Source organism: Marmota monax, unplaced genomic scaffold (assembly GCF_021218885.2).
Source record: "Marmota monax isolate L192 unplaced genomic scaffold, Marmota_monax_Labrador192_F-V1.1 WCK01_AAM20220418_F8-fsc00104, whole genome shotgun sequence".
In the NCBI taxonomy this organism is placed as follows: Eukaryota; Metazoa; Chordata; class Mammalia; order Rodentia; family Sciuridae; genus Marmota; species Marmota monax.
The window spans coordinates 2586958-2605636 of record NW_026693836.1 but is presented as its reverse complement, the minus strand read 5'-3'; the positions used below and the strand labels follow the sequence as shown (position 1 = coordinate 2605636).

Genomic DNA, 18679 nt, shown 5'->3' with positions numbered 1-18679 from the left:
TATATACTGTCATTCCCTGTACAGCTAAATTATGTTTTGAATATTAACCTAAAAACCTTGATTTTTTTCAATTAGCCTTTTCCTTAAAAGTTACTTTTATTCAATGAAAACCATTTACTATCTTTAATGAAATTGACAGACAATCGATACAAATGGATAGATACAGAACCAGTTACAGGTGTATGCATACATGTGTTAGTATACACACATGTATTTCCTAGCTCTGTCTCCTGATAGGACCTACAAGGAGTGACATCTAGAAGAAACAAGCATGCCCATAACCCAGATCTTTATTTCTAAATACACTTTTCCAACAAAAGAACTCAAGTTCTTTAGAGACAAATGACTGATTTTAGGGCTGAAGCAAATAAATTCAGGATGAGTCTGGAGTGCCAGAAAGTAAGGAAATGCTTAAAAACAAAAGAATGGAGACACATCAAAAGGACACAGGAGCTATCCTAATAGAATTCCGAATGGCCAAGGTTAAAGCAATATGTCTGACCAAATGCATAACAAGAATATTTGATTATAATTCCATGTATTAAACAAATCTGTCAGTCCATGCTAATATGAATAAATGATTAAGCAAATAAATACATGAGGAAGAATCTCAAATGATTTATGTGGAGACTTCTCCCTCTGGAAGGTGTAGTTAATTTCCCATTAGTTTTTGGAGTATGGGCTCAATTTAGAATATAAAAAGAATATGATGAAAGGAGAAAAAAAAATAACTTTGTAGCAGAGAAGCCCGGCAAAATACCTTAATGAAGTGATCAAAATGAACTTCACCAGGCATAAAAGCATATGATGACAAGAGCACTTCCCCTCTGTGGTATTCTTTAAAACCTATAATCCCAAACTAGTCACAAAGAAAATGTTGGGCAAACTTGAATAGAGAGATACTATGCAAAATAGCTAATCCATACTGCTAAAAAAAATTCAGTATAATGAACAAGAAGGAAAGATTGAGAAACTACCAGAGATTAGAAAAGACATAGGAAGAAAGCTGGCAAAATGCAGTGTTATCCTGGATGGGACTCTGGAAGAGAAGAAGGGCATTAATGGAAAACCTAATACAAATGAAGTTTGGAGTTTAGTTACTAGAAATGCACTGCCACAGTCTGGCTGGGCACAAATGCCGCAGTCTGGCTGGGCACACAATCACGAGCCACCACACAGCTTGTAGATTCAAACAGCAACTCTTTATTCCCGAACTCACACCAGCCGTCTACAATCACGTTCTGGGGAAATCCACGTTCTCTGCCCAAATCCCCCTCCACTGGGCTTCTATCTCCAAAGTATACTGTCTGAATCCCGTGAGAACTCAAGGGGAACTCAGGCAGCAGGATACGCCCTATTCCCAGCAGGAATAATCTTAAACCTTAAACCTGGAACCTAAACTGGGAACGCCCTAAGCACGATTATCTTAAAACCGGGAACACCCTAATCTGCCTTGGTCCTTGAGCAAGGTCACCTACATTCAATGTCACTGCAACATGTCAGCAACATGGGGTAGGCTGGCAAGGAAATTGTCATACCTACTTGGCTAATGGCTCCCAGCATCGCACAAATAATAATAACATAAAAAATTGGTTTATAGTTGTAGCACGTGTGACATGGTAAGTAATATGTTCACAGTGGGGGGAACTTCTTGAGGGATATGTGAGAACTCTGTAACTTTTTTGTAAATCTAAAATTATTCCAAAATAAAAAAAAATATTTAAGAAATGGACAGGTTTGCCTGCCAAGGACTAATTTTTAAATATTTAAAAAAAACATTTTAATGTTTATTGTAGAAAATATAGGACAAGGTAAAATCCTTTAATAATTATATGCATTATTTTAAAGAAAGATTTTGTATATAAACTATAAAAAGACCAATTTGAGACCCTGTTATTTTCAAACATACTTGAATCATATTCTCTTTAAAATATTTATATTTTTTTATTTTAGGTCCTTCCACTGGAAAACCAAATGAAAGACTCAAAACGCTTCCCTCAAGCTCTGAATATTGGCATGGGGATCGTTACAACTTTGTATGTGACTTTGGCTACTTTAGGATATATGTGCTTTCGTGATGAAATCAAAGGCAGCATAACTTTGAATCTTCCCCAGGATGTATGGTAGGTGGATATGAGTTCATCCTAGTTTTTGTGTTTTATAGATAGAGCTTACTGCCTTCAATGGTAAAGGTATGTTGGATTTATGATTTAATCATTTAAAACATTCACTGTGATTTATTTATTTGGGTAACCTGGATTTTTTCATAAGTCTCTGAGGAGATCATCTATGAATTTGTGGATCTCTGTGGGATTTAAAAAAAGAATTTAAAAAAATTGTGTTTCAAACATGAGTCATGTGTAAAAGCAAAATATGAATTATTATAGTATGGACACACTGTTATAGAAAAATACTCATTCCTGCTTCCAAAAAAGCAAAGACATTGGGTTTTTGATAAAATAACATCTCATCATTTATGGTCCTTAGTATTCTACTGGTCAGCTTTATATTATATGTACTTCAAATTGATTCAGAATCCAATTGGGACTCATTTCTAATAATGAAATGATGCATCTTAGTGTTTTAATATTATAATCATAGTCTTGTAAATGAAGCAATCAATATATGTGATTTTTCCTAGAGTTTTTTGGTGTTTGGGAGTTTTAACAAAGTATTAGCAGTGATAATGATATAGACTTAATTTCTTATTTACAAAATGGATAATGCCTTAGTTTTGATAAATGAAAAGAATAAATGCTAAGTTGCTGTTTTACTAAATGTCACACTGCTCCTTCAGCTACTTGGCTGGATGTCAGTGAAACTTTATCTTTTGGGGTACTTGGGATTGAACTCAGGGTCATTCAAGTGCTAAGCCACATTTCCAGCCCTGATTTGTATTTAATTTAGAGACAGGGTCTCACTGAATTGCTTAGGGCCTAACTATACAATTGCTGAGGCTTGCTTTGAACACATGTTCCTCCTGCCTCAGCCTTGCGAGCCACTGGGATTATAGGCGTGCGCCATGGTGCCTGGCAGGAAGTCTGTGAAATTTTAAATATCTCACCAGTGTAGAGAAAATCAGCAACAGCAGAAATTGTGTTTTCTGAATGGCTTCCTGATGAGAGTTTATCTGTTATTTAATTATCATTTGCATTCAGGGAATTTTTTGATTAAATATTTTGTTAGGACAAATGCACATAGGAAGCCATTCAAGTCAGAGGAATGTAAGTAGGATAGTTTCCAGGTGTCAGGGGGCACACATTCAGTGTGTTTATCTTATTTTTTTAATCATAATTTTACCTTAGTGACATTTTGTTAATATTTCAAGGTGGAAACATGTTTCAAATGTTGTAAATGTATTTCAGGATGGAGTCATGATTGCAAAGAAGCTATATATATTTAATTTACCCATGTTATAGTTAATTACATACTTTTGTTTCCTTCAAATATATATTTTTCTTTTTAATATATAAGGACTAGAAGCTTAAACAACTTAACTGAAAAGAATGAAGGCTAAAAATTATGATAGTATAGTTCATATTTTGAATATTGTAAAATATCTAGAAAATATATATTTTTTCCAGTTATAAGCCAGTAACATTTAGACTAAATCTTAAAAATAATAATTTAAAATTGGACAGGTATATTTTATTATCTATATTTTTTAACTTTCTGGTTGATACATAATATTTGTACATGGTTATTAGACAGAATGCAGTGTTTTCATTCAGATATGCATTGGATAGTAATCAACCATCATCTCGGATTTTTATCTTTTCCTCATGGTGAATATACTCAAATTTCTTCCTCCAAGTATTTTGAGAAGAGAGCATGCATTTAAAAAAAATTTTCCTGTAGCTTTATTGCAGTAAAATTTAAGTACAATAAAATGCACATATTTCAAGTATGCAATTTGATCAGTTTTGATGTGTATTGTAACCAATACAATCAATATAAAAAGCATTTCCACTACTTTTTAAAAAATTGGAAATCATGCAGACTGTGTTTCCTGTATGAACACTTATGAATGTCTTTGAGGTCAAGGAAGAATGTATAATAAAAGTAATAAAAAATGTTTTGAATTAAGTGATGATAAAAGCTTAAGATATCAGAATCTTTGGGATCAAACAGTTCTCAGATGAATATTTATAACTTAAAGTACTTGTATCAGAAAGAAGCTAGAATAACAATCAAATTATTTTCAAATTATGTACTAGGAAGGAAAAGATAAGAACAGTAGCAAAAATATATGAAATAGAGAAGAAATAATACAGCTAAAATTTGATAAAAATCAAACAATTCTAATCAAGAGAAAAGCAAGAACACAAAAATTAATATTAATAAAAAGGGAGATATCAAGATAACTCTACAAATGCTAAAAAATATATTAAGGTAATATTATAGTTGATGCCAACATATGTGATAGTTTACATAACATGGTCTATATTAGAGAAAGATGTGTGCTGCTGAGAAGAAAGTGTATTCAGTCATTTATTAATGAAATAGTTTATATATGTCAAGTCTAAATTATCAATTGTATTTTTTTACTTCTGTAGCTTCTTTATTTAGTTTTTGTTTGGAGGATCTATCCAGTGGCGACAGAGGCATGTTAAAATGATTATTGTGTTGTGGTCTGTTTGGTTCTTGAAATTGAGATGAGTTTGTCTGATGTATGTAGACACTCCCTTGTTTGGGGCATAAATATTTATGATTGTTATGTCTTGTTGATGGATAATTTCCTTAAGCAGTATGAAATGTCCTTCATTGTCCATTCTGATGAATTTTGGCTTGAAGTTCATTTTATCCTTTATGAGGATAGAAACCTCTGCTTGTTTACATGATCCATGTGAGTGAGAGATCATGCATTATTGTTAATTATATTCACCTTGCTGTGCCATCACATCTATGAGTGAGATCATGTAATTTCTGGTTTTGCCTGATTTACTTCATTTAAAATAGTGTCCTCCAGGTCTGTATGTGTTGTCACATATGATAGGACGTCATACTTTTTATGGCTGGATTTTATTCCATTGCATATATATATACACCACATTTTCTTATTCATTTGTTCGTTGGTGAACATTTAGGTTGATTCCATATCCTGGATATTGTGAATGGTGCTGCAATAAAGTGTCTTTTCATCATGTGATTTCATTTTCTTTGGTGATATAGCCAGCAGTGGGATTTCTGGATGGTATGATAGGTATAATTTTAGTTTTGGGGAAACCTCAGTACTTTACTCCATAGTGGCTATACTAATTTACATTTCCATCAACAGTGTATAAAGTCTCTCTTCCTCTAAATCCTTCCTAGCATTTGTTATTTTTTTATCTTTTTGAGAGGAGCCATTCTTATGTGGGGTTTTTCTTCTCATTGAACATTTTTTCATTTATATGTTGGACATTTGTATGTCTTCTTTTGAGAAATGTGAGAGGGAGTTTTAATGTTGAATATAAAACAGGTAGAAGCAATCTCAAAATTGTTCTCTACTCTTATTCACAAAGCATTTAAGGAAAATTTTATAGGAGAAGGGACAGAAGAGGAAATATGCACACATTCAAAATAATATGTTCCTTATCCCAAGACAAGTAAGAATATGGTGAAGGAAAAATGGACAGGAATAAGAAGGAGATCTTTTGGAATTCACAGCTCAATCTTGGGGTATGACACTGTCCATGTAGTAGCTCCAATTAATCTTTCTTACCCCCTAATTGTTATGGCTCTCTGGTTAGAATGGAACTCATTTGATTAAAAGGGGGGCTAATAAATTGATCATAGTTTCTACTCAAGAAAGTCTAGCAAGTCACCTGCTTTTCATTTAGTGAACCTACAATAATTATTCAAAGAATAACAAAAACAGGAAAAAAATAGGAAAGCATGTCAAGATGAATATTTCTTTTGAGAGAACTTCTGTTGCTTCATTCCTTTTCATTGTGGAAATATGATTTTGGTGGCCTGTAATATTTCTTTTTGATCTTACACTTGTGGGAATGTTAAAATAATAGTCATGCCTAGGAATACAGAAAAAGTTTTGTCCATCTTTTTACAGTTATAGTTGTCTATAACGTGAGAAGTTTCGATTAGTGTAATTTGAGATTATATCTGAGATTCCTTTCTTTAATGTTTTTTCTTCCCTTCTTTTTCTGTGTTTAATACAGAAGGCCTTGGAAGGTACAGAGTGTACAGTGTACTGTATGGCTGAGTATGAAAGCTGATGACTCTAGCAAGAGCATTTCAGGGACCTAATGACTATTAGCCATGGCAAGGAATAAGGGGACTTTCATGCCAAATTGACTGTAGTCTCAGAGATTATAACGGCTGTTTTTTTCAAGAAAAGGTTGAATTAGAGAGAGACCCTAGGATGAAGTGAGTGTGAATTATAGAAGTTCCAAGTTATTACATCTTCAGTATTCCTGAGTTGTCATTAGTAAAAGCTGGTTATGAATAATGCTATTCAAGGTAATATGTTTGGCTTTTGAAGCAAGGAGTGTATTTTAAAGGTGATAATAAAGTAAATTCACAAAATACTATTTTAAGTTTAGAAGCATTTCCTGTGTAACCTAATAGTATAATCAAGACATGACTTCTAGTTCTATTCAAATGTTTTACCAGCTTTTTTCAAAAAGAGTATTTTAGTCAGCCTTCCATTACTCTGAGATAATTAAACTTATAAAATAAAAAGTTTTATTTTGGCTCAAAGTTTTGGAGGTTTCAGTCCATGGCTGACTAGGCAGAACATCATAGCAATAGCACATGACTGAGTAAAAATCACTCACTTACCTCATGACTGGGAAGTGAAAGTCAGAAGAGAAAAGGACTGAAGGACCCATTATTCCATTCAAGGGCATGCCCTTGGGGACCTGAGGTCCTCCCACTAGATCCCACCTTTTCTCTTAAAAATGTCACAACCTCCCTAAAGCCCAATCTGAGGACCAAGCCTTTATAAAATGCACCTTGGGGGAACACTTATCCATACTATAGCAGCAACCCAGATAGAAGAACGAGAAAAGCATTCCCTCCGGAGTCCTGGGGCAGTCCCAACATGGCCTAACTTTAGCACAACATCAGTGTATACTTTATTTTTAAAAAGTATACCTTTTGCATTCTAGTTTATACAAAAATCATTTTTTTCAAAATAATTTTCTCCCAAAAATACTGTCTTGGAGTAAAATCTGTACCTTAGAAAAGTTCGCCACATAACCTATAGTTTGGAAAACCCCAAGCACACTGCCACAATCCAGGAGGGAATATATAATTCAGGATTTTTTTTTTTTTAAAAGTGGTTCAGGGCAGTTGCAAGAAGAATAACCAAAAAGAAATTATCAACCTGTTAAATACAGGACTTCAAAAATGTTTAATGTAAATGATAATATGGACCATAGAAATGTTCATTTTCATAAGGACTGTGGTTGCCCCATATAATTTGTTGTGGTTTTTTTTTTTTCATATAAATGTCAGGTTCTTACATGTTACTGGTATTACTTGAAGTTATAGAATCTCCTTACCAATATGGAGGTCCTAAGTAGAAAGTGTTTATATTAGTTTGATCTGGAAAAACCCAAAAACACAGAATGTGGAATTAGGTTAGCAGCAGAGGTGTTAAGAATTATCTTTTGAGTTTAGGCTTGGGAGTGAATACCGCATAATTTTAAAATCTTCTAGATGGTTGTATTTAAATTTCATCTGTCTCTTAACTCCTCCAATAGTAATTTATGGATCTCAGAACAGAAGATGGAGATTTTTAGTTTGTATCTCTGTTGTAAAGGAGAGTTGAAGGTGCAGAGACTTGAGGGTAATCACTGAGTGCCAATGATGATTTAATAAGTTCTTGAGAAGACTTGAATAGCAAATAGTAATATCTGTGTTCTGTCTTATCAAGTGTCCTCCAGTGATGGTATATACCTCTTAGGAACAATACATACCTCTCTTTTTTTAATTAATTTTTTTTATTTATATGTGACAGTGGAATGCATTACAATTCTTATTACACATATAGAGCACAATTTTTTCATATCTCTGGTTGTATACAAAGTATATGAATATACCAATTAGTGTCTTCATACATGTACTTTGGATAGTAAAGTCCATCACATTCCACCATCATTTCTAACCCCATGCCCCCCTCCCTTCCCTTCCCATTCTTCTGCCCTATCTAGAGTTTGTCTATTCTTACCATGTTCCCCTTCTCCCTACCCCACTATGAATCAGCCTCCTTATATCAGAGAAAACATTCAGCATTGGTTTTCTTGGGAATGGCTAACTTCACTTAGCAATATCTTCTTAATTATGTGATGAATATGTTATAACAGAATACTTATGGAATTTCTTCTTGCTTGGCCATAGTTTAAAGAACTGTTTATAATCCTTACTACTTAAGTTTTAAGACATCAGAAATAAACTTAAAGCCTAATTAAACATTTTACCAAAAATAGAATATGTTTTATCCTTTTAAATGATTTGTATCCTAAGAAATGATATATATCCTAAATGATTTTATATGCTAAGAAAGAAAACTCTATAAATATGTAATTTATTTATTTTTAATATTTTTTTGGTTATAGATGGACACAATACCTTTATTTTTATGTGGTGCTGAGGATCGAACCCAGTGCCTCACACATGCAAGGTGTATGCTCTACCACTGAGCCACAACCCCAGCCCCAATCTATAAATAATTTATATCCTAAGAAAATACTCTTCCCTGTGCTTAGAACTCTTAGGAGGGAAAGTAGAACTCTTAAGTGAAAAGTCTATGATTATAGATCATGTTGCTACTAAAAGAGAACACACGTTAATCATTGCTCTAATGCCACAGCACATTCAGTTCCCTGCCTCCTCACTAGTTTGTTTCTTTAAAAAAAAAAACAAAACAAGAGTGATTGGATGTTTCTTTTGACTGTTGGGGAATATTGATATATTAAAAATAGAACACATTAATTTTATTTTCTATAGCCCAAGGGTGTAGGTTCTGTTATGTTCTACTGAGGCCTGTTATTGTATGTTTTTCTATTCATTGTCATTTTTAATATTAAAAAAAAAAATCTTCATTGGGTGCCGTGGTTGCAAACCTGTAAACCCAGTAGCTTGGGAAGCAGAGGTAGGAGGATCACAAGTTCAAAAGCAACTTAGGGAGACCCTATCTCAAAATTACTTATAAAAAGGGCTGAGGATGTACCTCAGTGGCTGAACACCCCTGGGTTCAATCCCTGGTACCAAATAAATAAATAAAATAAATCTTTTGCCAGACAAAAGAAATTTACTAAAATTTTTATCAAAATATGCATACTGAGTTTGATAGGAGGCTATCTATAATGTAGAAATTCAGAGATCACACATTTTATACACATACCAAAATATACTATAGTGGTATACTTATAAATATGTACAATTATTAGGTATCTATTGAAAAATAATTTTTAAAAGAAATCTAAGAATATTATTGAAACTTAAAATTTCTGTGCTATTTTGAAGTACTGAGTGTCAAAGAGATAAAATTTTTTGGACAAAATAATATCCCATGAACTCTGTTTCCATTATTAACATAATTTTAACACAGGCAGTATAATTTAGAAAACTTTACATGTTGAAACTGTTTAGACCCCTCCTATTTCTGCTGCGAATAACATCATACCAAGATTTTTAAGCAAGATAAACTATGACTAAGAATTCACTGAAGTTTCTCTTCTAAATACAGATTGCTGAGTCATGTCTCAAGATTTCAGAGACAACAAATATGCTTAATTTATAAAAAGAAAGTTGAAAAACATCAGCTCTTGATGGGGCTGAGCGTACCCTCAGAACACTGGTTTAGCCCTTAGCCCACAGTGAAGTCTTCCCAATAGTAGATAGCCAAGCTTTGCATGCCACGTCCAAACTTTTCAGGATTGTCAAAGTTCAAATATCATCTAGAAATCTAATTAGTGGAGATCAGTTGACTTTTTTACAAACAATATTTTTGGTTAGTGAGTTCTAGTCCAAGTTCGTTTGTTGTTTTTCTGAATTTCTTGTTTATCTTATCAAAATAAAAAGGAGGTAAGCTAGATTCATATTAAGACTAAATTTTTGATTTTTCTCAACAGGTTATATCAGTCAGTGAAAATTCTGTATTCCTTTGGCATCTTTGTGACATATTCAATTCAGTTCTATGTTCCAGCAGAAATTATTATCCCTGGAGTCACATCCAAATTTCATGCTAAATGGAAGCAAATTTGTGAATTTGGGATAAGATCCTTCTTGGTTAGTATTACTTGTAAGTATCACTGCATACTTATATTAAAATAATTTTTATTGTTGAATTTCTTAAAATTATATTATCACAAATAAACTATTATAACAGGAAGCATAAGAACACTGGACCAGCCTGGGATTGCTAAAATGGTCATATTATTGGTATTCCAAGGAACAAGCAGTTCTGGGAATTCTGTTTTGGCCCATTTAGGGTTAGAGGATATAGACCTAGAACTTCTGGTCAACTCCATAAATCACACTGAGCAGTGTGGATGGAGCTTGTGCCTATATTTAAAGAATTGATTGTGTTATATTTTGTTTGAAAGAGAAAAATAAAACTGGAAAGAATAGATAAAACGTATTAAAGTAATGATATAAAAGAGTTACATCAATTTATAAGGGAAATCATATTGCTAAATAAAGTTGATGAGCCCATTTTTTGGGGGCTCATGAGATATCCAGTAGGAAAAATTTATTTTTAAAAAATTAAATGGGTTTTCATACATTGCTTTTATTGACATTTTGATAATTGGACTAAATAAAAAGAAAAAAATTTAATTCCTAGGTCCTTGATACACTTTGAGTTGAGTTTTGTATATGGTGAGAGAGAGGGGTTTAATTTCATTTTGTTGCATATGGATTTCCAGTTTTCCCAGTTTTGGCACCTTTGTCTAATATAAGATAATTATAACTTTGTGGGTTAGTCTTTGTGTCCTCTATTCTGTACCATTGGTCTACCAGTCTGTTTTGGTGCCAATACCATGCTGTTTTTGTTACTTTTGTTCTGTAGTATAGTTTTTAAAGGTCTGATATAGTGATGCCACCTGCTTCACTCTTCCCCTAAGGATTGCTTTAGCTATTCTGGGTCTCTTATTTTTTCAGGTGAATTTCATGATTCCTTTTTCTATTTCTATGAGGAATGCCATTGGGATTTTGATCAGAATTGCATTACATCTGTATAGTGTTTTTGGTAGTATGGTCATTTTGATAATATTAATTGTGCCTATCCAAGAGCAAGATAGATCTTTCCATCTTCTAAGGTCTTCTTTGATTTCTTTCTTTAGGGTTCTGTATACATATTAATAGAGGCCAGAATTTTTAATATCTTTATCCATTTCTGCACATGGGCAGAATAAGTTTATTTAGCACTTAGTAGATCTATTTATGATAGTTGTCTGTAGATGACACAGGCCAATGTATTTATAATAATCCCATAGTGAATATTTTTAATAACTAAACTATTCTTATCTTAAACATTCCTTAGTTTTATTGTATTTGCCCATTTGAGTTTTTGTATTATGGATTTGTCTAAAGTTTATGTACTACTTTGTCTACTCATTTCATTACTAAATGACATTTTTTAAGTCATTTTCAGTAGCAAATATATATTGGTTATATAAGATTTTAAATATGGCTTTAACTCATTGAAATTATACTACTTCTGTAATATGAATTGTAATACAGTCTGCTGTCATATATAACAAATTAGAATCAAAAATTAAAACAACAACAACAAAAAGAAATTATACTACTACTTGATTTTAAAATGTTTGGTAGAAATTTAATATATAAATAATAACATTATATAGTATTTTTCCACATGGTTTCTCACAGCAGTATTTCACTTGAACCATATGTAGGGAAATAGATATATCACAGAAAATTTAATAAAAGACAAAGAAGCTAGAAACAAGAAAAGCAAAAGGAAATGAACTTAGAGAGATAACAAAGAATTAGAGACAAGTCTCTAATTCTTTGTTATTTGAAGACAAGTAAAGGAGAGTCAACACTGGCATAATTGGCCCCAAAGAAAAAACTTTGGTGATATGTTTGTCATTGTTGATAGTGATGGTGGTGTTGCCACAGCATGCATGGAGCAAATTCGGCTGTTATTTCTGCTAGCAACTCCAAACTCTCAACAAATCACAATTTAAATATAATATGAAGAAGGACTATGATTTTTGATGTTTATAAACATTTCTGTTGACACCTTTTGATAAGATCAAGATAAGATCAAGAAAGCACCAGGCTACAAATTACAAACTTGAAAACAGCTTGGAAGAAAATTCTTCTGACAATAGTGAAGCATGCAGTTAGGAGAAATGAGTTCTGGTGTTTTACAATACAGTAGGGTGACTGTAATTTGCAACAACCTATTATATATTTTATGATAGAAAAGATAAACTGAAATGCTCTCTAATCAAAGAAATGATAAGAAGATGGAAATGCTAATTTTTCTGATTTTTTTTTCTGTTTTGCAGTACTAGGTATTGAACCCATGGATTCTTTACACTAATCCACATCCCCAACCTTTTCTTTATTTTTTATTTTGAGATAGGGTCTTGCTAAATTTCCCAGGTTGGCCTCAAACTTGTAATTCTCCTGCCTTCACCCCACCCCCCCTTGTAATTATAGGCATGTGCCACCCTGCCTAGTTTAATTATCCTGATTTGACTATTATATATTGTGTACATCTATCAAATTACCACACTATACCCCATAAATATATACAATTAAAGACTGAGCTAAACTCAGTTTATTTAAAAGTCATTTTAGTTTGAAGTAATGTAACAGAAAAGTTGTAAAAGAAGGTAGAATTCCTATAAATCTTTTACATAGCTTCCTCTCATGTTCTTATGTTATGTCACTATGATACAATTATTAAAATCCAGGAAATTAACATGGTATAATGCTACTAACCAATATATAGACTTTATTCTAGTTTTCCCATTAATATTCTTTTCTGGTCTGGGAATCAATCCAAGGTTCAACTTGAATTTAGTTATTATGTCTTATTAGTCTCTTCTAGTCTTGATAGTCCTTGTCTTTGTCTTTCTATTTTTGATTTTGTCTCTTTGTCTTTGAACTTGACACTTTTGAAGTGCCAGTAATTTTGTAGCATTTTGTCCAGTTTAGATTTTCCTGATGCTTGCTTATGAGTAAAATCAAGCATTTAAAAAAGAATTACAAAGGAGTGATGCTCTGCACTTCTTAGTACATCGCATCATGGTTTTAGTATGTCTCACTGGTGATATCAACTTTGTTCACTTGGCTAACATGGTCTCTGACCTAGATCTCCATTTTAAAGACACTATTTTTCCTTTTATAATTAGTATGTTGTAGAGAGGTATTGTGAGACTCTGTAAATATCCTGATCTTCACTTGTAGCATCCTTGAGTGAGTTTTCCTGTTCAATGATTATGTTGGTATTTGGTTAAAATGATTTTCTACTTCCATCACTCTTTCCATTTTGATTAATTGGATTATTACTGTAAGGACTAGGTGTCTCTTCGCTCCCATTTATTTATATCATATCACCCCCTGTTTTGTGCATTGTAGAATGATCTGTATGACAGGCAGAATAATTCAAATACTTTGGAAATAAACTATCCAAACTTCCGTAGAGCAAAAAATTAAACATTGTTTATATACAAAACTGTTGACAAGTCAAAGTTCAAGAAGTATCACTCTACTGTTTTGATTTCTTTTCCCTTTTTTTTTAATCTGCTCAGAACAAACTATAGCAGAGTTTTCCAAAGCAATAGTTTAGTAGTCTGACTTCCATTAGCTATTTTTACTATATTGAAAAATATTTAGTATTCAGTAAGTATTCATACTGTATTTAGTACTCATGTAAGTACTAGATATTTAAACTAGATAAATATGTATTTTTATTTTCAGGTGCTGGAGCAATTCTTATTCCTCGTTTAGACATCGTAATTTCCTTTGTTGGAGCTGTGAGCAGCAGCACATTGGCCCTGATTCTACCACCTTTGGTTGAAATTCTTACATTTTCTAAGGAACATTACAATATATGGATGATCCTGAAAAATATTTCTATAGCATTCACTGGAGTTGTTGGCTTCTTATTAGGTACATATGTAACTGTTGAAGAAATTATTTATCCAACTACCAGAAATGTAGCTGGTACTCCACAAAATCCCTCTCTGAATTTGAATTCAACATGCTTAGCATCTGGTTTGAAATAATAGAAGCAGAGTTCAGATTCTTATACTTTTGTCTCAGTTTGGAAAGCAATTAAAATAAGAACAGTAAAATACACATCACCATATACTCAAAAATAGATCATCCTCTCCCCATTTTTGGCACAGTGTTAATATTTTGGCAGAAAACTACAATACTTTACCAGTAATGGTGAACTATGACATGCTTTAAATAATACAATAATGTTTAAATTACTTTGGACAATTGAAAAATTAAAATATAAAAAAATTAAAGAATAAAAATATTTCTAAATTATTTATAATTTCTGTAAGAAACACTTTAATCAATATTTCTCTCTTACCCCCATGCTACCTTTTTGCCACCAAGTTGAGGAGATATAGGACTTCAACAGTTTGGGAATTAAATCAGGACATACATAACAAAAGTCTCTCTCTAGACCATCCCAGTGAATATCAGAGTAAGCTTTTTGTATAACGTAAGAAAATCTGGATTGTTTTTATTAGGTATTTAGCCAAATACTTACTTATGCTTAGCCCATCCATTGGAAAATACACTTCCCATTATATAAGCATCAGAAAATCCCCCAAACAGAATTATTTTTACACTGTACTGTATAGTAGGTGATCTTCATATTAGGCAGGAGGTACTTAGCAAGATTCTGATTTAGTGTTTCAGTCAGATTTGGAAGGGACTTTAAAGGTTACCCAGTACAACTCCTTGTAAGTTGTAAGTGAAGACTCAGAAAAGTTAAGCAACTTGGTTAAGGCCGCTTGGGCTTGAGAAAAAGAGAACCTGATTTCTTGACTACCAGGCCAGGGATTTTATTTTTCACATCACATCCAAGAATAAATTATCTTCAGTTTAATTTTATTGTTGAGTCTATTTAATTATATTTTTATATTTTGAAAGTGGGTATATGATCTTTGAATAGTATACATCACCTGAACAGAAAACCAGGAAACTAAGAACCGAGCACTGTGGCTTCATACCTCAGCAAGGGAAAGAAGCAATTGTTTTTTAATACAGAATTGAGACCATTGCTGCTATGACATGGTGGGCTAGAATGGGCCGTGCTGCAGTGTTTGTGGCTGGAGCTCTCCTTATGTTCCTTCTCTTCCCTCAGTTTCATAGGCACTATCTTCCTTAATAGCAGAAAATAGATACTGACGAAATATAGGACTTGTGGATTTTTTCAGCCTTATGGCTTTCCTTCTTCCAGTCTTTCATTGATCTGAATGGGCAGAATAAAAGAACCATAAAATGCATGGATAGGGGGCTGGGGCTGTAGAGCGCTCGCCTAGCATGGGTTCGATCCTCAGCACCACATAAAAATAAATAAAAAAGAAGTATTGTGTCCAACTATAAAAACTAAAAAATATTTTTAAAAAATGCATGGATAGGAAAAATTCAAACAATAATAATCTGTTAACTAAATATTGAGACACTCCAGGTATCTTCCAGAGAAATACCTTCTATTCTTCCAAATTCTTCAAGCACACTTAATAACCAGAACAAATAATCTCATTTGATGGGGAAGATGAAAATTATTAAGTTTAAAGCATAAGGAGAAGAATTTCTTCTGACTTAAAAAAATTCAAACTTTAAAACATGGAACATTTTAATTGGCCTGGTGGTAGTCTAATGGATAATGCTGCAAGATGCCATTAAACTCACTGTAGAGAATATATTCTCTATTTTTGTATATAAATGTTTACATAGGTATTTTTTGCTTATGTCATTCACTGATCATCAGTATGATCCTAAAAATATATCAGAAGCTTTATTTTGCTACAGATTCATAAGAATCAAAACTTCTTAAAAACATTTACATTAAGTATTTCCAATAATAGTTTTTGTAATACTTTTGTATTAAATATGTTACATTGAGTCTTTATTCATACTAAGAGAATATGGAAAAGGAAAAGTAATCTTCGTTGAAACTAATGTTATATAATCTTGAATCTAAGAATAAATTAGATGTTTTAAAAATTTATAAGTTGTAAAATGATTAAAAAACCATTGCTTAATGGAAAATAGCATTAGTTTTTTGTCAGCTGTCTTCACAATGTATTTATAGTCTGTGTGAAATTTTATTTTTGTACTTTCACCTATTTATTTCCTTATGGAATTAATAAAATATAATGAAATATTGAATAGTTGTTCATAAAAATAAATTTTACATTTAGCATCAACACATCTTGAGCATATTGTCAACTGGGCTTTCATATGCAGTGATAATGCTGACTCAACATCCAATTTGAAAGTCACTAAATTATCAAGATTCTACAAGAAAAAATTGAAATTTAGAAAGGAAGAAGGGCTAAATGGGGAGAAAATGGTTTTAATTTTTAAGATACACTAAATGCAATGTTTCAATGCACTCTTATTTAAGCGTATTTGATAATAATATTACTACATAATCATTACAGATTTTATGCCAGTTTTTTGTGAAAGTGGGGTACAAGCATTAAGTGAAGTTTTTTTTTTTAAGCATTGTGTTGTTATTAAAAAATCATTTCTTACTAAGCTGTCTTTGGTGGAAGATCAGGATGCACAGAGTGCTCATGAATATGCATTAGTTCAGTGTCAATGATTCTGCAGTGAAATACATATTTATCATTGGTAATATTTTTCTGAAATTTAGTTTTTATGAGTCATAACATTTTCTAAAGATTTTTGGAGAAAATATTTTGATTGTATCAGCTGTTGGTTTTACTTTGGGAGCTGGGAGAATTGAGAGTGATTGTACCTGTGGAATTTTGTGTCTACTGTTTTTTGGTCCATCATGATATGGTTGAAATGACAGCATCTATCTACTACACAGTGAAAATTTTTTTCTGAAAGTTGTCTTGTCTGAGAGTCATCTCTGCTGAATGGGTGGGGCAGGGGAGAAAACCTTTATTTACCTCTGGTGAAGCTCTGTTTTTACCAAGTTATCTCTGCTCCCTTACACCTAGAGTTTTATTAGGATCAGAGTCAACTTGTTGTTAAAACACTGCTTCCCAAACATTTTGTCAGAGGAAATTTATCCCTCATGGCCAGATTTCTTTACAATTAAGTAAGAGTTTTTGTTGGTTGAAGATTACTTTAGATGCTGTTACCAAATGAAAATAAGTATTGTATTAGCAAATGCCACATTACATTTTAATTCTGTCCTTAATTTTTCTTTATTAAAATGATCTCTGCCTCTTGTGTAGAAAATGCACTTAAATTTTTACAAGAGGATTATACACTGCATGTGTTATAAATTTTCTAATGGGATTTGATTTCCCTCAATATTTGCTTAATAGTTACATAGAAGCTGTTTAACTTCAAAGTACTATAAAATATTAAAGTTCTATATTATGCCATTTCTAGTGGTGAAAAAACACAGATCTTGCTGTAACTTACCTGTCTATCTCTTCACCACAGATGTCAATGTAACATCTGAGTAATGCATTTGTTGACAATAGGTACCCAAATTCCATTTCTTTATCTCTTATTTTTCATTTAAAAGGGAGAAGATACAGAGTAGAGTTGATGTATATATTAAATAAAATTATTTAAATAATACTAGTATTTCAATGAATGTTGAGGCATAGAATAATTTGCTATAAAAATAAACATTAATTTTAAAAAGTTGATTTATTTTGGTCTTTTTGGCTCCCTCTTCATACTATAATTTGAGAAGCTGATCTAAAAGATTGGATACTTCTAACATTAAATTACAGACTGTGATAGTTAATACTTTATAGAATTATGGTTAGTCTAATACATACCACTAACATTTACTTCTAGGTCTCATATCATTCTGAAACTGGTTGGTTTTGGCCTAGGAGATCAGAATATATGCTTAAGAAATGACTAGACATGGTATTTGTTGTCCTCTCATAAGTGAAATGATGGATCACGCTGATTCTTTAAAGTTTATGTTAAAATAGGCTAATTCCTGCTGGAATGTGTGCACCCACATGTACAAACACACACCAGTAACTTACGTGAACTAGATAAAAATATAATCTACCATTTAAATTGGATCCTGAAAGATGATATATTGGAAATATCACTCTAAAAAATTGTGCATTTGAGTTTTCTAGGCAACAAATAGGAAAAGACATGCTTATGACCTAAATAAATCAAGCTGTGGATTTTTGTTTTTCAAAAGGATTTTGTTAGTTTTAGAACTGAATGTCATTGTGCTCAAGTCAATTGTTTTATTTTTCTTTGTAAAAGAATATGAAAAAGTCTGTCTTAAAGTACTGTAATGCTTCTGAGTTTTCAATAAAACATAATTATTTTGCTTTAAGTTGCCTTTTTAAATAAATAAGTCCTTTGTAAAGTTTAAATGACTTTGAGCAGATGTCATAAGCTGAAAATGGTATTAGTATAATATTCTCATAATAACACCTAAATCAGTTTTTATGGTTAATTATTTGTCATTTTGGAAATTAATATTGAATACTTCTAAGATTAAGAACAGAAGTTGATTAAAAATGAAAGGACCCAT

At 32.1% G+C, this 18679-nt stretch overlaps 1 protein-coding gene across 15 annotated transcripts in view; it reads left to right on the top strand.

Annotated features, from left to right (window-relative positions):
* The window catches only part of Slc36a4 (solute carrier family 36 member 4), a 391588-nt gene extending 373110 nt beyond the window's left edge, over nt 1-18478 (top strand). For 14 of the 15 annotated variants that reach the window (XM_046462337.2, XM_058584992.1, XM_046462338.1 and 11 more), the window contains 3 exons: nt 1954-2123; nt 10080-10249; nt 13909-18478. In XM_046462337.2, the coding sequence (XP_046318293.1) occupies nt 1954-2123; nt 10080-10249; nt 13909-14216 (648 nt within the window). In that variant the 3' untranslated portion in view covers nt 14217-18478. The remainder of the gene's footprint in view (nt 1-1953; nt 2124-10079; nt 10250-13908) is intronic. The other variant, XM_046462343.2, reaches the window with a different exon arrangement.
* Nucleotides 18479-18679: the final 201 nt, after the last annotated feature.